A 21,204-nucleotide genomic window follows, 5' to 3' on the forward strand; every position below is an offset into this window, starting at 1 on the left:
GGTTAATGATTCTACTCCACCACATGCTGTTGAAGACTAGACATGACTAATTGGATAAGCTGAACTCTGCTTTGCTATATTGAACATTGCTACAAAGGCAAAGTTCTTTCTTTCCAGTTGCTTTTTTCACATGAACATCAAATTGCAAGATTCATTAAAAAAAATGTAATTCCCCTAATGGCAGCTAATGGATTTGAGCCATGGCAGCTCCTAGTGTGTTGGAGGTTGCCTGCAAAAGAAATCTCCAATTATGTCAATGAGTGTAATATTATGGAAATCCACAACTATCGATTCTTTGAGCGTGAGTGCTAATGGCACCTGATAACGTACTTACCTATCCTGGTAGAATCTATCTCCCTGACCCAATAACTTAAGCAATGCCTGAAATATAGGGCTACTAATGGCCACAGAGCAACTCCAAGTGTGGCTGTGGAATTTGGAATCAAAATGGAGGCATGTGGCAAAACAATAGTAGAAGAAATCAATTTTATTGCTTTATGTTGAAGGTTTTGAAAAATGTGTAAAAAAAAATCTTTTGCTCCAAGGAAAGTGAATTTTCAATAGAGGATGCCTGTACAAACATGACTGAAGATGAATGCTAATTTGCTAAATATTTGACACATTGGCAGATCAATAAAGGTTTAACTTTACAATTTACTTGAATTTTTTAATTTTTTTTATTAGATTACCCATGGTTCAAAAAGTATTGGCATAATCTAGCCAATCTTAAACTGAAGTAAAACATACCACATTGTTTAAAAATTAAATACCTATTTCCGGATTGCTACTGTACATGTCAATAAACTGAAAAGGCTATTTTTTGGCAAACGTGGATATAATGCAGCGCAATTGTAAATAGAATTCTAAGTACACGACACTATAATTCAAATTGCGAGCATCAGCCAGTAAAACCATGGAAGTAGCTGGTGTGAGTATGCCTTATAATAAAAGCATCCAGAGTTGTAAACAACTGATGCACCAGCTGTCAATCTCCACCTAAACGAACAGGATAGACATTGTAAGCATGGCTGATTAAGGGTGGTGCAAAGGCACAGCAATTTGATGCACCGTGTTGCAACAAGACATGATAGAACAGAGGCCTGTACCCCTGACTCCCCATGTCACTGTGTATTTGGGAGACACACCAAGTATACATCAGATTTTTTTTTCTCCCACAGCAGAAACATTTAGCAAGTCACCCCAGATTTGCTCACGCTCCTCAAGAGGACTAAAAAAGAGATCATCTGGCTAACTTCTGTGCCAGGAGAATAGCCAGTCGTAAAAAGAAAGCAAAAACAATTATTTTTTTTAAAAAGAGGGGAAGGACAAAATAATTTAATCGCACTTATGATCTGAAATTCATAATCATCCATAAAATTGTGAACTAATTAAAGAGCTGCTAAATTGCATTAATAGGGCTATTAAGAGGCAATACGGCATCTGGGAAAATATGGTTCACATTCTGAACAAGTTGCTCTCCCTTAGCTTTCCTCTTCACCATCAACTCCATCCCTTTCCTCGGCCACGGCCTCAGGCTGCACCAGACTGTGTCAACCTTCCTGTCCTATTTGACCATGAGCTGAACTCCTGACCCTATATCCTCTCCAGCACAAATCTTTCGCCCCCTACCTCAGGCCATCTGCAAATGAAACACTCATTCATATCTTAGTCACCTCCAGACACGACTCTTCCACTGCTCTCCTGGCCAGCTTCCATCCCCCACCCTCAGTAAACTTCACCTCATCCAAAACTCTGCTACCACATCCTATCCGCCCATAACCCCCGAACTTGATTTTCTCCTGGTTCCTCCAACAACTTAAAATGTAAAATTCCAATAGTTTTATTGAATTACCTTCATGGTCCCACCCCTTCCTATTTCTGTAACCTTCTTCAGTGCTACAAACTCCCACATCCAAAATCTCCAGTCCTCTCTCTCCAGCCTCTTGTACATCCCTTCCTTCACTCTACTCTTGCTGGCTGTGCCTTTGGCTGCCAAGGCTCCACACTCAGGAATTCCCTCCTTAAGCTCTTCCACTTCACTCTCATCCAAGATGCTTCATAAACCCCCCCCCCTCTTTGACCAAACTTCTGGTCACTCCTCGAGCTCAGTGTTCATTTTTTCCCCCTTTACACCTCTGGGAAGCATCATTGGACATGTTTCAGTGTTAAAGGCATTATATAAATGCAAGTTGTTACTGGGTGATCACAACTGGCCATCTCTACATCATAGAGGATAAGTCTATGAGCTTATAATCAATACTAAAATACCAAATCATTTGCAATAATACGCTAAAACAGTGTCTCCATTCACTATTTCATATCTTACTGCTCAAGGTGTTTTGCCTCCCCCTCCTCTACTAAAGTGATTCAGACTGGGATACAATCCCATGAGCATCAGCAATCCTTTTGGACTTTTCCCAAGTGGCCATCAGGTATACGCCTTGACAGCAAGTATCAGATTATGCAAGTAGGGATTATCACAAACAAGGCCAATACTGCCCCCACACACACAGAACCTGGTGGCTGTTTTCTTCTCTTTCCCCACCCGAGATCAGCAAATTCAGCGCAGATCACAAATTGAACTCAAGACTTCCTGATCTGTATGTTCCCTCAGAGTATCTCCAATTCCAGCCTCTTGTGCATCTCCGATTTCCTTTGGCCCTCCATTGGCGGTCATGCCTTCAGTTGTCTAGGCCCTAAACTCTGGAATTTCCTTTCTAAACATCCTCTGCCTTTCTACCACTCTGTCCTCCTTTTAAGATGCTCCTTAAAACCTACCTCGTTCCTGTTCTAACAATAACAAAATTTGACACCTAGCCACATAAGGAGATAGTAGGACAGGTGATCAAAAGCTTGGTCAAAGAGGTAGGTTTTAAGCAGCATCTTAAAAGGAGGAGGAGGAGGTGGAGAAGTTTAGGGAGGGAATTCCAGGGCTTAGGGCCTAGGCAGCTGAAACCAGAGCTGCCACTTGTGGAGCAATGAAAATCAGGGATGCGCAAGAGATCAGAATTGGAGGAGCGCAGAGATCAAATGTGACTGACTCAAAACATGCTGAGTACAATCTGCATATAAAAAATTGTGCACAAACGTTCATCTCAATTTTATGTTTACTTAGAAACTGCATCTTGCTCATGACAGACAAACATAATCTGGGACAAGTAGTACATCAAGTGTGCATGATTTCTCAAATTACCAAGATCAAGCTTATCCAGTAACGGAGACTGGACCAACTATTACTTAAGGCTGTTGCCTGACTATTCTGTGCAGTCATGATGTCAGCTGAATACAGAGCAATCAAAATTCAACTGGAGCAAATAATTGTTCTCTGGTACCTGTTCAGGGAATGAGTCTGTTTTTCTACATTGTTTCTGCTCCTGAATGTGCCAGATTATGCAAGCTGCCTAAAATTGAATTAGAACTTTGTCTTTTATTTTCCTTGGAGCGACTAATTTTTGCTTCTTTCCTCCTCCCATTTAGAAAAGGTTACTGCTGCTGCAGTGGATTGGTATTTATAATTGTACTAATAAAGAACTTCACACTACAACATCAGTTGTGTGATGATTATATATTCATCCCTATGTGTAGCCTTGCAAAATGCTCTTCATGGTCACGTTGCTACTATGTATTTCAAAGCATAAACTGCAATGTTCAGCACTTATTCAGTCCACAGAAATCTCCATGAATGGTGCTCAGATCTCCAACTTGCAAGGTTAAATTTCTAGTGTTAAGGCCAGCAGGACACCTCCAACCACCCCATCCAGTAACAATCATAAATTAGCTGGAATTATGGAAATCATGGCAAGAAAAAAGAACTTGCATTTATTTAGCACTTTTCACTTCCTCAAGACATCACTGGAGTGCTTCACAACCCATGAATCACTTTTGAAATGTAGTCACTGTGACATAGGCAAACTTGCCAGCACATTTGAACGCAGCAAGGTCCCATGAACAGCAATGAAATAAATTAAACGCTGGAGAAACTCAGCAGGCCAGGCAACATCTGTGGAGAGAGAAACAGAGTTAACGTTTCAGGTCGAAACCCTTCCTCAGAACGGAGAAAAAAAGCAGGAAATGAAACAGATTAAAAAGCAAGTTTGGGGGCTGGGAAATGGGGGAGGGGATGAAAGAACAAAAGGGAAGTTCTGTGAGGTGAAGAGACATTTAGAGATATTCAAGGCGAGACGAGATGGTAATAGGACAGGTACTCTTTACCCGCCCTATTACCATCTCGTCTCGCCTTGAATATCTCTTAATGTCTCTTCACCTCACAGAACTTCCCTTTCGTTCTTTCATCCCCTCCCCCATTTCCCAGCCCCCAAACTTGCTTTTTAATCTGTTTCATTTCCTGCTTTTTTCTCAGTTCTGAAGAAGGGTTTCGACCGGAAACGTTAACTCTGTTTCTCTCTCTACGGATGTTGCCTGGCCTGCTGAGTTTTTCCAGTGTTTTCTGTTGTTATTTTGGATTTCCAGCATCTGCAGTATTTTGCTATCGAATGAAATAAATTATGTTTTAGTGATGTGGGAGGAATGTTGGTCATGACTAGAAGAACTTCCTTCCTTAGAATAGTACTATAAAACATTTTACATCCTAGCAGTGGCTCAGTTGGTAGCACTCTCGCCTCAGAGTCAGAAGGTTGTGGGTTCAAGTCCCACTCCAGAGACTGGAGCACATAAATCTAGGCTGATACTCCAGTGCAGTGCTGAGGGAGTGCTGCACTGTTGGAGGTGCCGTCTTTCTGCCGAGACGTTAAACCGAGGCCCCGTCTGCTCTCTCAGGTGGCCATAAAAGATCCCATGGCACTATTTCAAAGAAGAGCAGGGGAGTTATCCCTGGTGTCCTGGCCAATATTTATCCCTCAATTATCACCAAAACAGATTGTGGGAGCTTGCTGTGCGCAAACTCACTGCTGTGTTTCCTACATTACAAAAGTGACTACACCCCAGGATGTTCCGAGGTAGAGAAAGGTGCTATATAAATGCAAGTCTTTCTTTTTCTTTTACATCAACTTGAACAGACAGGGCTTCAGTTCAACATCTCCTCCAATTACACAGCACTCCCTCAGTGCTACACTTTTGGCAGTATCACTGGAATGGGGGTTGAGCCCAGAGCCTACTGGTTCAGAGGGGAGGATGCTACCACAGAGCCAAGCGGATACTTAAGATAAAAGTAGTTAAGATCCCTGCAACATGGAAATGAGCCATTCGGCCCAACCAATCCATACTGGTGTTCATCCTCCACAGCAGCAGTAGTTCTCATCACACGTGTCTCGCAACCCTCCGTTTGAAATGTTTGTCCTGCTCTCGGTCATACATCTCTTGCATTTATTATTATATCTGTCCCATTGTTCCAGACGCCTCAACCACTGGAAACAGTCCGCTTCAATCCACTCTGCCCCATCCCTTCAAGTAAATACCTCTATCAAATCAATGTAATCTCCTCTGTTTTAACAACAAATGTCTCAATTTTTCAAGTCTTCCTTCGTATTTCTAGCATTTAATTTGCTAGAAAATGACCAAGTTTAACTTGGGTGGTTTGCATTCAGCACAGATTTACATTCTAAGTTTCAGTTTAAGACCGACATCCATTGCACTGTAGCTAATAAGGTTTGGAAGTAGCCAACCATTTTATCTAAAATACAGCTATAACAATCTAAATCCAGATGTATTAGGGCTGCGCTCGCAACAATATAACTTATGGAGACAAATACTGGCTATGGCACTATAACCAGCCTACACAACAACACATTTCTATAGGTATCTAACCTTTTAACTCTTATTGAATGGCGGAGCTGGCTCAAAGGGCCTACTCCAGCTCCTATTTCTTATGTTCTTATAAAATTGCAGACCAAATTCTCTCTTCAGACAATGCTTCCTAGCTATTGCCAATAAATGCTGGATGTTACTTTATCTGTATCTTCAAACTACTGCTACAGAGAGGACGTTCATACTTTATTTTATCACCTCCGAAACAGAAGAAAATGATCTCCAAGAGAGCTTCTGTATTTTCATAATGTAATACATATATCAGTGCCACTCTGGAGGTTGCACACATGATCCATAGCAACAGGTATACATCTGTAAAGGACTCATTGGTAACTTTTCAGGCTAGATTGTACAAAGTCCTGCAATAATTGGCATTATGCTCCCAGAATTTACTCCATGTATTTTACTTCATTGGGATTATAGTCAGGACTTTGATTTAAGGGAGCTGTGTTCCTTATGGTGGCATTAGCAACAGAATTGCTAAATACTATGATTCTACCAGTAGTTTAAATTAATTTCAAGCACTCCTGCTACCTTGGCAAAGCTTCCATTTTCAAATTCAGGGAGGTTAACCTGACAACAGGTATTTCACAGCAACAGATATGCCAATAACAACAGAAAATGCTGGAAAAACTCAGCAGGCCAGGCAGCATCTGTGGAGAGAGAAACAGAGTTAACGTTTCAGGTCTGGGACCCTTCATCAGAACTGGAAAAAGCTGATGAAGGGTCCTAGACCTGAAACGTTAACTCTTTTTCTCTCTCCACAGATGCTGCCTGGCCTACTGAGTATTTCCAGCATTTTCTGTTGTTATTTCAGATTTCCAGCATCCGCAGTATTGTGCTATTATAACAGATATGGCAAGCTGTCTTATTATCACAACTTTTTCCATAATGATCTGGAGCGAGCTAGGACCAGATGGGTGCGACCTTTTTTGTTCCAGTTTGCTAGAAGAGGAGGGTATTTAAATAAACTTCACAGAAACACACTAGTCCTTTAGTGGCTGGTGGAGTTACAGGAAACTTTGTGCTATCCGGCACCGACGGGACCGAGCTGTTGCCGTCCCATCTGTTGCAAACCAGCGCTAATGTTGAAACATACGGAGATTTTGAGCTCCGTATCTGGCAACAAACCCTGTTGCTGCTTCTAAACAGATGTATTAGGGCTGCGCTCGCAACAATATAACTTATGGAGACAAATACTGGCTATGGCACTATAACCAGCCTACACAACAACACATTTCTATAGGTATCTAACCGTTTAACTTTAACTTTTAACCTTGCGTCTCTGTAGCTTAGCAACAGCTTCAGCGAGACCTTGCAGAGCCTGACTGGTGAAAAAAAAAGCAACGAAAAGAAAAAAAACCTAACGAAACAGCTCCTGATTTTTGCCGGTGGCTCGAGCATTCCGGACAGTTAACCTCCGGATAAACCAAAGTTTCCTGTACCAGTTTTACCAAGTTAGCATTGCAACTACCAGCAACTGCCAAATAAAAAAGTTCAAACAGACTTTTCAGCACCTCTGGACTCAATTCATCATTGGAATTGCTTGGGATAAAATTATTTTGTAAATTAAACTGAAATTTGTCAACAAAGTTAACTGTTGGTGAACAATTGCCGAATGCAACCAATTCAGAAGGCCATTCACATTTTTTTTTTTTTTTTTTTTAAATAAGAGTGGGAAGGAAAATGTGTCAGTGATGGGTTAGTAAGGGAGCAACATAATTGAAAATATTCATAGCCTGAATCCTCTCAACCCAACAGCATGTGGAGCAGTAGAACACAAGTCAGCAATTTTCACAGAGACCTTGCCAACAGATGGGAAGAAAAAAAAAAATTAAACGTTACCCAGATCCACTCTTGTGCGCGGCTAATACAAGAGTACATCAGCAGAGAGCTGGGAACGGCTCACAGCTCGTCTACCACAATACTGGGCAGAGAATGGTGCATGGCAAGCCTAAAGGAGGGAGATTGTTAATAGATACCGGACTTGAAGAGTCAGGTTTGAAAATTAGCAGGTAAATTGTGCGAACTCTTTTCATCAGATTAACCGTATGAAAATATAACGTGGCATAGGACCAGTATTACCTTATTCACCAGTTGCTAGAACCGAGAGTGATGCCTAGGTTCCTATTTCTATTTCCACAGGCTGCTTTTCTCAGTTGTGACAATTATGAAAAAGGGTTAGACCCGAAACGTCGACTCTAATTTCACTCCACGGATGTTGCCTGGCCTGCTGAGTTTTTCCAGCATTTTCTGTTGTTATTTCACACAAATTTGAGTGTTCATTTTAGAAAAGCAGTATCAGCCAAATTCAGTCAAATATCTTAGAAGATGTGTCTGTACAGAGCACTACTGTGTCCATGCTGCCAATATGGCCATTAGTCAATTACTGTAAATGCCTCCAAACATGAGAGAATTAATCATACGTGATTACTCAGTACAGTTTCCCTGTATTACAGCGCTATTGCACCAGTTTTCAAAACCTGTAAGTTTTTAAGCTCATTTTTAACATAAGGGATGTTAATCCTTCACAAGTCATTATTTTAAATGACTATTACAAATATTAATTGAAAAGGGACACGATTAAAAAGTGGGGATATTTTTCAATGTTGCCGCAATCAATTCCTTCAGCAGCAGGCAGTATCACAGCTATCATTTCATACAGGATATTAACATGTACTAGTTTCCTCAGATCTTCCATCGTCAGGGCAGTAAATATTGTTTAGCTTACAAGTGTAGAAGTACCTTTTGCTGCCAAGTTTTTGCATCTTTCAGTTTACAATCAAACTAGACAAAACACAAAGCTAAAGTTGGCATATCAGAAATTATTCTGCAATGAAACATTAGAATTTAAGTGACAGCACCAATTCATACAGCCAGTCAAGTTACTGCGATCTCAATCTTTCAAAGTAAATTACTTTGTCATTGTACTGCACTGTACATTTCAGCATTGTTTCCTTCACTATTACCCGTTTATAAATATATAGGCAAGCTGTATAAGCTTGTGTTTAAATCCCATCATGGTCTCATCCTCCACTCTCTTTATAACCTTTTCTAGCCCTACAAACCACCGCTGCGCCCCCCCGGCTGAACTCTCTCTTTCTGACCCTGGCATTTCATGCAAGCCCTTACTTGTGCCTTCAAGCATCTAGGCCGCATACTCTGGGATTCCCCTCTGCCTCAAAAATCTATCTTTGACCAAGCTTTTGGTCACCCACCCCCCCACAATATCTTCTTCGTCTCAGTGTCCATTTTTGTATGATTACGCCTCTGAAGTACCATGGCACGTTATTCTACACCAAAGTCGCTATACAAGTGTATGTTCTTCTGTAACAGAAAATGCTGGAAACACTCAGGTCAGTCGGCATCTGTGGAGAGAATAGATGAGTTAATGTTTCAGGTGTAGACTTGAAACATTAGCCTGGCTGTTCTCATAGAAACATAGAAGATAGGAGCAGGAGTAGGCCATTCGGCCCCTCGAGCCTGCTCCGCCATTCAATGAGATCATGGCTCATCATCCAAATTCAGTACCCTGTCCCTGCCTTCTCCCCATATCCCTTGATCCCTTTAGCCTTAAGAAATAATTATCCTGACGTGCTGAGTGTTTCCAGCATTTCAGCTTTTGTTTGAGAGTTCCAGCATCGGCAGATTTTTTTCTTTTGGTGTATAATATTGTTGTTGAATTGTCTTGCTCTCTAGACTCATATGACACCCCTCCCTCTCTCCATATTTCGGTTACAGCTACGAAACGCAGACTTAACAAAATGATCGGTGGCAAGATCAGTGTGACAGGTGGGACCCATACATTCCAACGGCCAGTCTCAGTGACCAGGTGCTGCTAGCCGCAGGGAATTTACTGAGCAGGTTGATCAAAATCCTGCCTCTACCACCCCAGAACACTGCAAACCGCCTCCAACAAACCCAGTCCGTGTAGAGAAGGTACAGAAGTACAATTTCTAAAAGGTTAGCAGCGACTAGGAGACTTTTGATTTATGGATTCCCTCTACTTAAACTCGGACTTTCCAGCAGCCCCGTTTATAAATCAATCTCTCTCCGCCCGGCTATTTCCTCGCTCTATGGTAGTTTGAGTCTCTCTGGCCGATATCACACTTAGATCCACCCCCTCCTCTCTCTCCAGCCGCGTTTAAGGGCAGATTCAAGCAGCGACCCCTCATACCTGGGGTTCCGATTTCCATTCATGGAGCCCCTTCCTACACACGCTCCTCAACTTGGTTTCCAGCGGCCTCTGACGGACGGAACCAGCCGGCACTCGGGTCTCGAAACCGGCGGGGTGACCCGGTTCGCTCTGTCCCGCCTCACTTGGATCCCGGCTGCTGGAGGAGCTGTCTCTCTCCCTCTCCGGCTGGCGCAGCTCTGGTGTCTCGGGGGCCGCAGCACTCGCGCTCTCTCTCTCTCTCTCTTCTCCCGGCAAAGGATGAAATACCGGCGGGTGGTGGGGCTCCCGCTAACTGGGCCGGAGACGATCCCCGAGCTCGGCAGGCGGTTTCGGCGGAGCAGGGTGCGCGGTGCCTCAGTGCCTCGATCACTCGCTCTCCTCTCGGGCCTCCCGCGCGCTCTCCGCTTGTTTTTTTTCCGCCGCTTTCGTCTTTTTCTGCTCGGCTACGGCGTCTTCCCAACCGGAACAACCGTCACCCAACCGCCGGAAACGACGATTGGCGGCCTCGACTTAATTATTCCTAAGTTTCTTGGGCGGCAGATTAAACGTCACCACGTATGTTAATTAAACATGAGCGGAGCGGTACGTCTGACGTCACCGCGTTCGCTCCCCTCCTCCGTAAATCGGTTTCTAAGGAGACGCGGCCTGCTTTCGGAGGATGATTTTTAAAGGTACAATTTTTGATTTTCTGTCACCCGAAAGATTTGTTTCCCCCCCTCCCCCAGTTTTTTTTTACTGACACCGCGGATTTATTCGGCTGGGTTTCGTTACCAAATCCTATTGCACCAGGCTCAAAATAAGCACAGCTCAAGTTTGGCAATGTGATCAATTTTATTTCCAGCAAAGCCGCCGATCCTTCTTTCTCCTCAGGGCTGCTTCAGGCTTGAAATGGCTGTGTTGAAGGGTCCGCTGTTATTTGTTTTATCATGTGTCTTCTTGCAGGGTTAGTAAAAGGAGAGCACAGGATTACAAATGAGAGTGCTGAACTCTTCGCCCTCCATGTGTAGAGGCTTCTGATGCAGTGGAAATGTTTCCCGATGGTCAACAATAAGTGGGTGACCCACATTTTTTTGTGAGTAAGCAGTTCTAGTTGTTCAGCAACCTGCCCGAAATATCCCAAGTGAGATGAGAAGATAACGTTTTAAATAAGGGGTAAGACCTCCACTCAAATAAAGTAGAAACACTAGAAGTAGTTTAATCCTGTCAATAATTACTGACCACCATTCTTATTTATATCCCCGGCAATTGAGGTCAAGTAGGATTAATCAAATTACAAAGGAAGGAAGGGGGGTGTGGGGGATTCTCGGACCAGCTGGTGATTTTTTGAAGCATCTGCACATCTCAGGACGATAAGAAAGTCCTGAATTCTTGTCATGTACATCCTAGCCCTTCTGAAGTTCTTGGACCATGTACAATGGCGACAGCTTCTGTAGATTATTATTTCTATATTTAATTAGTATTGTAAAAAAAACACTCTAGATATGCTAAACATATTTTGCTCTCTGCACCACCCACATGGTTAAGAAGACCCAGACGTTCTCCACTGCCCCTCTGAAAACTGCCACTAGGTGGTGTGGAAGAATGCTCCGCTTTGACTCATCAGCCGATTTTCCTTGGCTTCTTCTTGGTACCTCACTATAGGTAAAATTAGAAACACAAGAGTATCGGGATTGTGAGTGGGAACCCACTGCAAAGTATTCCGTGACCGAGCACTTCGGTGCTACTGATACTGTGCTGGTGGCTTCTGTTTTTAATTGTTTTTATCAGATGTTTGTAGCAGTGGTACAGCTTTTTTGTTGCTGATGATTCTGATATTCCCATTTACACCTCCTCTAGACCCATCTTTTATTTATTTACTTGTCCCATTATCATCGTCTTTTGCCTTGCACCATCAGCCCTTTTGTCATTTAATCTCTCCTGCCTTCCACCCTATCACAGATCTTCCCTTTTGTTCTTTCCTCCCCTCCCCCTTTTTCCTGCCTCTGTACTTGCTTAAAACCTCTTGCATCTCTAACCTTTTCCAGTTCTGCCAAAAAATCATCGACCTGAAACGTTAACTCTGTTTGTCTCTCCACAGATGCTGCCTGACCTGCTGAGTATTTCCCTCCTTTCTGTTTTTATTTTAGCTTTTTTGTTGCTAGTTTACTCCCTTCCTCTCCTGAAGTTATTGGCTTCTGTAGGCACCTGACTCCTCAGGCACTGATTGCTCTTCAGTGTTTCACCCAAGTAGCCATTCTTCATGTGCAAGTGAAGAGAGTGACTGTTAGGCTATTCAGCTGTTGGGGAACAACGCAACTGAGCCCAATGCCCATACACATGCATTTGTAGCATGTTAGCAGTTAGGAGCAGAAATCATGGCTGATTGGGGATAATATACTGGCATGGATTGAAAATTGGTTAACAGACAGGAAACAGAGAGTAGGAATAAATGGGTCTTTTTCAGGGTGGCAGGTGGACACTAGTGAGGTACCACAGGGATCAGTGCTTGGGCCCCAGCTATTCACAATATATATCAATGATGATTTGGATGAGGGAACCAAATGTAATATTTCCAAGTTTGCTGATGACATGAAACTAGATGGAATTGTGAGTTGTGAGGAGGATGCAAAGAGGCTTCAAGGCGATTTAGACAAGTTGAGTGAGTGGGCAAATACATAGCAGATGCAGTATAATGTGGATAAATGTGAAGTTATCCACTTCGGTAGGAAAAACAGAAAGGCAGAGTATTACTTAAATGGTGATAGATTGGGAAATGTTGATGTACAGAGGAACCTGGGTGTCCTTGTACACCAGTCACTGAAAGCAAACATGCAGGTGCAGCAAGCAGTTAGGAAGGCAAATGGTATGTTGGCCTTCATTGCAAGAGGATTTGAGTACAAGAGCAAGAATGTCTTACTACAGTTATACAGGGCCTTGGTGAGACCACACCTGGAGTACTGTGTGCAGCTTTGGTCTCCTTACCTAAGAAAGGATATACTTGCCATAGAGGGAGTGCAGCGAAGGTTCACCAGACTGATTCCTGGGATGGCAGGACTGTCGTATGAGGAGAGATTAGGTCGACTAGGCCTGTATTCACTAGAGTTTAGAAGAATGAGAGGGATCTCATTGAAACGTATAAAATTCTGACAGGGCTAGACTGGCTAGATGCAGGGAGGATGTTTCCCCTGGCTGGGGCGTCTAGAACGAGGGGTCACAGTCTCAGGATACGGGTAGGACATTTAGGACTGAGATGAGGAGAAATTTCTTCACTCAGAGGGTGGTGAACCTATGGAATTCTCTACCACAGAAGGCTGTGGAGTCCAAGTCACTAAATATATTTAAGAAGGAGATAGATAGATTTCAAGGCATCAAGGGGTATGGGGAGAGAGCGGGAATATGGTATTGAGATAGAGGATCAGCCATGATCATATTGAATGGTGGAGCAGGCTCGAAGGGCTGAATGGTCTACTCCTGCTCCTATTTTTCTATGTTCTATGTTTCTATGATTTTCCCCTTTGTAATCTAACTTCACTGAGACCAAAGCCTGACAGGTTGAAATGAGCTAACTCAGGACAGACTAAGAATTGAATCTGGACCTTCTGGTTCTGCTTTACCTTTACTTTGAGGAAGGATTTTTTTTTCCTAGATCACAATCTTAGAAAGGGAATTTCCTTTAAAACAAAACAGTAAATTTATGAATTTTGTAGCATTTCTTATGGAAGTTCAAGAGTGAATTCTCACAGCTTTTTCAAATGCTAACTTGCCTTGGAATCCGACACGTGAGGGAGTCTGAAGTTTAATTTTAAAAACACAGTTTAGACAAAACTTTGTGTTATCTCCCATGGAGTAAGAGTTCTATTCTGAGATACTATTAATATAAAAGAACATTTTACACTGCTTACAACGATCATCTGATAGGGTTCACCATCCATCTGGTTTCTGGTTTTGGATTGGATATCCCAGTTTGAGTGGACTGTCCACAAATTGTTTATGATGCAGAGACATTGGTTATTAAGATTTTCAGGGATTTCTTTCAAAGAAAATATCAGAACTCAAGCCATGATCGCACTTCCTAATATGTCTCATCCTACCCAAAGTGGCAACCTTATTATTTGGTTACTCTGTAGTCTCCATTTATTTGCTGAGTTGATCCTCTCATTCTACTGGGCATGCTTGTTATAAAAATGTAATTTGTCCATGTCTTTTCTGGTTTTTGACTAGTTTTAAACACTTTCACAACAAACACCATTGTTTAAATGTGCAGCAGCCCTTTGAGAACTGCTGGTGTCCTCTTTCCCTGTTCTCTTTCAATAATCGCACTTATGAGAAACATGCAGGGAACACATGCTAATTATTTAAATGAGCTGACCTCACTGAACCTAGTGAGGTTAACTGACCACTCTCCCTGTGCGAGACAATATATGCTCATGCAGCGCTCCCAGCTCCATTTTTGCTGAGATTGTGGAATTAAACTAATGTAGAAATGCTTCAAGGCTGGATATACGAGACATATCCTTCTGAATGAATGTTTTCCAGTGGCACCCCGATGATATGTTTTACATTTGTGCACTTTGGATCGGTATCCTCTCTAGATGTCTCATGAGGCACTGATATTTTTGAGATATATAATGAGAAAGAGAAAATTTCATTGCACAGTTAATTAACATGAAACATGCAAATTAATTTAGTACATGAGTCACAAATCTGCAGTACTTAGAAAAAATATAAAACTGAATAATAGCTGTACAGAAATATGCCAATTTCTAATGGATTGCTGTCCAGTTTTGTTATCAAAAATATTAAACTAACATGTAATACATTCATTTTTTTCTGAAATTCCGCAGTGTTTGGGTCTAGCAACATATGCCCCTGATTTAATTGAGAAATCCACAATAGTGTTGAATGAGTGAAGAATACAGAAAAATTCCACATCAGCACTGATCCAGGCTCCATGTAGACTTAGGGAGAAAATCACTGCCGCAGTAAATTGGAAATGTTTGCAGGCTTTAGACTGTATGTACATCAATGCTTTTTTCTTAATGTTACATGGGGAGCTTTTATTTTTAACTGCTTAAGAGAATTATTAATTGCTTTTGCATTGCAGTTGTTTCATTTAAAATGGAGAATACATTCTTTTTTAAGAAAGGCAAAAGAAACCCTGGTTAAAAAGGTGAAAATTAATTTGTTAATCTGTGAAGATCCTTGGGATGTTAAAGGTGCTCTGTAAATGCAAGTTGTTGTTTCTTGTTCTTGAATTACTTTTAAAGTGTAGCCACTGTTGTCACATTGGTAAACACGGCAGTCTAATTGCACACAGCAAGGTCCTACAAATAGAAATGCGATAAATGACCAATTAATCTGTTTTTGGGGATGTTGGTTCAAGGTTAAATATTGGTCAGGACACGGGGAGAACGCTCCAGCTCTTTATCAAATAGTGCCATAGGATATCATGTGGTCTACAGGGTGCAGTACAGCAACTCACCAAGGTATTGACAGCATCTTCCTCCCCATGTATCACCAAGAATGACAGAGCAGCAATGTTATGGGAACACCAATAGCTCCAAGCTCCCCTCCAAGTCACACACCATCCTGACTTGGACATATATTGCAGTTCCTTCACAGTTATTGGGCCAGAATTCTGGAATTCCCTACCTAACACCATTGTCACAAGAACTGCAGCACTTCAAAGAGCAGGTTTATCACCACCTACTCAGGGCACTTAGGGATTGGCTTTGCCAATGCTGCCCACATCGCGAGAACAAATATTAAAAAATTGCTAATTTTACAATGCCTATAATAGTGAAGTTTGAACTAAATGCACCTCTAAGCTTTTCTTCCAGAAATAACTTGGTGACAGTGTGTGTTATATCAATTAGCATTGCTGTCTGTAAGCTTACATCATCCCCATCAGAGTACATGAACTGTCACAACTGCCCATGATTTAAGAACAATGACACATAACTACAGTCACACCATGTGATAATAGATTTTGTCTGAGACAGAATAGAATGGTAATGTCATCGGCAAATGCCCATAAATAATACCCTTTAAACTTTACTGGAATTGCCAGCTGTTCAGAAGGAACAGTATATGTAACACACCAAGGACCAGTGATCTACTTTTACAAGGTATGGTGCAATGCATTAAAGCCCTGAATCAGTAATCATATATTGTGCTCATTGTATGGAGCTGCTCTGTATTCAGTGTGATAAGAGTTAGTGCTCAGCATTCAAAGCAACTACTTAATGTTCAATTCTTACAAGATCACTGCTACTTTAGTAAAGGTGGTTGTTGGATTTGATAGGAAGTGAGGTCAGGGTAGCCTGAAAACTGCCAGCATATTTATCTAAATAAGTACTGAAACTAACTTGAGAAAATAATATAACTAATTAGATTATACAAGGTAGAAAGAGTGGGCAATTGTTTTAGACACAATTGTTAAACATATTTTATTCCTTCCTATTGCAAGCATTCTTTTGCTGGGAGAAAGCTGAGCTTGGAAGTTCATGTGTAACTGCTGTCAATGCCACTTCATAATGAACAGGCAGCAACTGGTTGTTATTAATGACAGTGTTTCTGCATGGAGATCATTTATTAATGGAGTCCTGCAGGAATCTTTTATCAACATAGAAGATAGGAGCAGGAGTAGGCCATTTGGCCCCTCGAGCCTGCTCCGCCATTCAATGTGATCATGGCTGATCATCCAAATTCAGTACCCGATCCCTGCTTTCTCCCCATACCCCTTGATCCCTTTAGCCTTAAGAAATATATCCAACTCCTTCTTGAATATATTTAATGAATTGGCCTCTACTGCCTTCTGTGGTAGAGAATTCCACAGGTTCACCACTCTCTGGGTGAAGAAATTCCTCCTCATTTCTGTCCTAAATGGTTCTGGACTCCCCGACCATCGGGAACATCCTTCCTGCATCTAGTCTGTCCAGTCCTGTCAGAATTTTATAAGTTTCAATGAGATCCCCTCTCATTCTTCTAAACTCCAGCGAGTACAAGCCCAATCGACCCAATCTCTCCTCATACGTCATTCCTGCCATCCCAGGTATCAGCCTGGTGAATCTTCGCCAAAACTGCACACAATACTCAAGATGTGGTCTCACGAAGGCCCTGTACAACTGCAGCAAGACATCCTTGTTCCTGTACTCAAAGCCTCTCACTACGAAGGCCAACATACCATTTGCCTTCTTAACCGCCTGCTGCACCTGCATGCTTACCTTCAGCGACTGGTGCACAAGGACACCCAGGTCTTGTTGCACTTCCCCTTCGCCCAATCTATTGCCATTCAGATAATAATCTGCCTTCCTGTTTTTGCCACCAAAGTGGATAACCTCAGATTTATCCACGTTATATTGCATCTGCCATGCTTCTGCCCAATCACCCAACCTGTCCAAATCATCCTGGAGTTTCTCGGCATCCTCCTCACAGCATACACGCCCACCCAGCTTTGTGTCGTCTGCAAATTTGGAGATATTACATCTAGTTCCCTCATCTAGATCATTAATATATATTGTGAATAGCTGGGGTCCAAGGACCGATCCCTGCGGTACCCCACTAGTCACTGCCTGCCACTCGGAAAAAGACCTGTTTATTCCAACTCTTTGCTTTCTGTCTGCCAACCAGTTCTCTATCCAAGTCAATACCTTGCCCCCAATCCCATGTGTCTTAACTTTACATGCTAACCTCCTATGCGGGACCTTATCGAAAGCCTTCTGAAAGTCCAAATATACCACATCCACTGGTTCTCCCTTATCTATTTTACCAGTTACATCCTCAAAAAATTCCAGTAGATTAGTCAAGCACGATTTACCTTTTGTAAATCCATGTTGACTTTGTCCGATCCTGTCACTGTTTTCCAAGTGCTCAGCTATTACATCCTTTATAATGGACTCTAGCATTTTCCCCACAACCGATGTCAGGCTTACCGGTCTGTAATTCCCCGTTTTCTCCCTACCACCTTTTTTGAATAGTGGGGTAACATTAGCTACCCTCCAATCCATGGATACTGTTCCAGATTCCATCGAATGTTGGAAGATGATCAGCAATGCATCTACTATTTCTAGGGCCACTTCCTTAAGTACCCTAGGATGTAGATTATCAGGCCCTGGGGATTTATCGGCCTTCAGTCCCATCAATTTCCTTAACACCATTTCCTTACAAATACTGATTTCTTTCAGTTCCTCCCCTTCATCAGACCCTATGTTCCCCGACATCTCTGGGAGGTTATTTGTGTCCTCCTTTGTGAAGACAGAACCAAAATATGTATTTAATTGGTCTGCCATTTCTTTGTTACCCATTATAAATTCCCCTGATTCTGACTGCAAGGGACCTACGTTTGACTTCACCAATCTTTTTCTCTTCACATATCTATAAAAGCTTTTACAGACAGTTTTTATGTTCCCTGCAAGCTTACTCCCATATTCTATTTTCCCCATCTTAATTAATCCCTTTGTCCTAAGAACATAAGAAATAGGAGCAGAAGTAGGCCAATTGGCCCCTCGAGCCTGCTCCGCCATTCAATAAGATCATGGCTGATCTGATCCTAACCGCCAATCCACTATGACAGGACTATCTCCTGAATCTAACAGAATTAGACACACGAAACAGGAGCAGGATCAGGCTACACGGCCCCTGGGCCCGCTCCGCTACCCACAGGGCCATGACCGATCCGAACCTAGACTCATGTCCAAATTCCTGCCCGCTCCCCGTAACCCTTAATTCCCTTTACTTCTAGGAAACTGTCTATTTCTGTTTTAAATTTATGTAATGATGTAGCTTCGACAGCTTTTTGGGGCAGCATATTCCATGGACCTACCACCCTCTGAGTGAAGTAGTTCCTCCTCATCTCAGTTTTGAAAGAGCAGCCCCTTATTCTAAGACTATGCCCCCTAGTTCTAGTTTCACCCATCATCTGGAACATCCTCCCTGCATCCACCCGATCCAACCCCTTCACAATCTTATATGTTTCAATAAGATCGCCTCTCATTCTTCTGAACTCCAATGAGTAGAGTCCCAATCTACTCAACCCCTCCTCCTATGTCCATCCCCTCATCCCCGGGATTAACCGAGTGAACCTTCTTTGTACTGACTCGAGAGCAAGTATGTCTTTTCTTAAGTATGGACACCAAAACTGTATGCAGTATTCCAGGTGCGGTCTCACCAATACCTTGTACAACTGAAGCAACACCTCCCTATTTTTATATTCTATCCCCCTAGCAATGAAAGCCAACATTCCATTGGCCTTCTTAATCACTTGCTGCACCTGCATACTAACCTTTTGAGTTTCGTGCACCAGGACCCCCAGATCCCTTTGTACTTCAGTACTTTCCAGTTTCTTGCCATTAAGATAATAACTTGCTCTACGATTTTTCCTGCCAAAGTGCATAACCTCACACTTTCCAGTATTGTATTCCATCTGCCAAATCTCTGCCCACTTACTTAGCCTGTCTATGTCCCCTTGCAGGTTTTTTATGTCCTCCTCACTCACTACTTTCCCTCCCATCTTAGTATCCTCCTTTGTTGAATCCTAAACTGCTCCGAATCCTCAGGTTTACTGCTTTTTCTGGCCAATTTATATGTCCTCTCCTTGGATCTTATGCTATCCCTAATTTCCCTCGTTAGCCACGGTTGAGTCACCTTTTTTGTTTTATTTTTATGCCATACTGGGATGAACAATTTCTGTAGTTCATCCATGCAGTCTTTGAATGCTTGCCATTGCCTATCCACCATCAACCCTTTGAGTGACATTCCCCAATCAATCCTACCCAACTCGCGCCTCAGACCATCATAGTTTCCTTTATTTAAATTCAGGACCCTAGTCTCTGAGTCAACTACTTCATTCTCCATCTTAAATGAAGAATTCTATCATATTATGATCGCTCCGACCCAAGGGGCCTCGTACAACAAGATTGCTAATTAATTCTTTCTCATTACATAATACCCAGTCTAAGATGGCCTGATCTCTGGTTGGTTCCTCGACATATTGGTCCAGGAAACCATCCCGTAAACACTCCAGGAATTCCTCTTCCACAGTATTGTTACTAATTTGGTTAGCCCAATCTATATGTAGATTAAAGTCACCCATGATGACTGCTGTGCCCTTATTGCACGCTTCTCTAATTTCCCTTTTAATGCCATCCCCAACCTCCGCATTACTGTTTAGAGGTCTATATACCACTCCCACTAACGTTTTCTGCCCCTTGGTATTTCTCAGTTCTACCCATACGGATTCCACATCATCAGAGCTAATATCCTTCCTTACAATTGTGTTAATCCCTTCTTTAACCAGCAATGCTACCCCACCTCCCTTTCCTTTTTGCCTATCTTTCCTGAATATTGAATACCCCTGGATGTTGAGTTCCCAGCCTTGGCCACCCTGGAGCCATGTTTCCGTAATCCCAATCAAATCATATTCGTTTACCTCTATTTGTGCAGCTAATTCATCCACCTTATTCCGAATGCTCCTTGCATTAAGACACAAGGGCCTAGAAATTCACTAGCCTTAGCGCCGCTTTTGAGGCGCTAGAGGGACTAGCGCCAGAGTTATGGCCAGTTGAAAAATTCCCTGGGGCCCTAAAGCGGCGTTGCACCGGTAGCGCTGCGCCGGCACCGATGACGTCATCGGTGTGCGCAGCGTCCCGGTTGCCATGCCGACGGGCCCCAGCGCCGAAATTCAGTTGCGGCCGCCTCGCCCGTGGCAGCCGCAACTAAGACTCTGGCAACAGAGTCCAACATGTGTTTGCGCCAGCGCATTAAAGGCCCCGCGGTGGCCGGCCGCTTTCCCGCCGGCCGCCTGCCCGCAGCTCCCTCCCCGGACTTCTCCCCCCCCCCCCCCGGAACAGATGCAAGCCCGGCACTTGTCCGAGGTGCCGGGCTCATTAAACAGATTTGCGCGGGCCGCGGCCGGGTGCAGGCAGCTCCTCCTTAACGGAAGGAGGAGGCCTGCACTTCCCCAGCTTGCCGCACCGCATCGGGTGCCGCAGCGCCGGAATTGCGGCGCTAAACGGCAGTTAGCACCCTTTTCCAGGCGCTAAGACCCTTCAGTAGCGCCGGCAGCCGTTTGGGCGCGGCACTACTGAATTTTTGGCGCGCGCAGGGGGACTTAGCGCCAGCACTAACTTCCGGCGCTAAAGCCCTGGCTAAGCCAAAACCCAATTTCTCGGCCAAAGTCTTCAGGCTTGTTTTTTTAACGCTCTTAGATCTATTAGAATTATTATTTACTGTGGCCATGTTTGATTTAAACTGTTGATTTCTCTGACTGCCACTTTTGTTTTTCT

General features: G+C 43.0%; 1 protein-coding gene and 1 long non-coding RNA gene across 3 annotated transcripts in view; one reads left to right on the plus strand and one right to left on the minus strand.

Annotated features, from left to right (window-relative positions):
* Positions 1-10,443, minus strand: part of LOC147103181 (protein argonaute-3) — a 160,103-nt gene extending 149,660 nt beyond the window's left edge. Inside the window, exon 1 of the mRNA XM_085962566.1 lies at positions 9,941-10,443. Coding sequence (XP_085818692.1) covers positions 9,941-9,959 — 19 coding nt within the window. The 5' untranslated portion in view covers positions 9,960-10,443. The remainder of the gene's footprint in view (positions 1-9,940) is intronic.
* Positions 10,444-10,535: 92 nt separating this feature from the next.
* The window catches only part of LOC147103182 (uncharacterized), a 48,851-nt gene continuing 38,182 nt past the window's right edge, over positions 10,536-21,204 (plus strand). For both annotated transcript variants that reach the window (XR_015072909.1, XR_015072908.1), the window contains exon 1: positions 10,536-10,611. This is a non-coding gene — a long non-coding RNA (uncharacterized LOC147103182). The remainder of the gene's footprint in view (positions 10,612-21,204) is intronic.

The sequence above is a fragment of the Somniosus microcephalus genome, chromosome 20 (assembly GCF_052327205.1).
Source record: "Somniosus microcephalus isolate GS21.2 chromosome 20, FLI_Smic_1.0, whole genome shotgun sequence".
Classification (NCBI taxonomy): domain Eukaryota; kingdom Metazoa; phylum Chordata; class Chondrichthyes; order Squaliformes; family Somniosidae; genus Somniosus; species Somniosus microcephalus.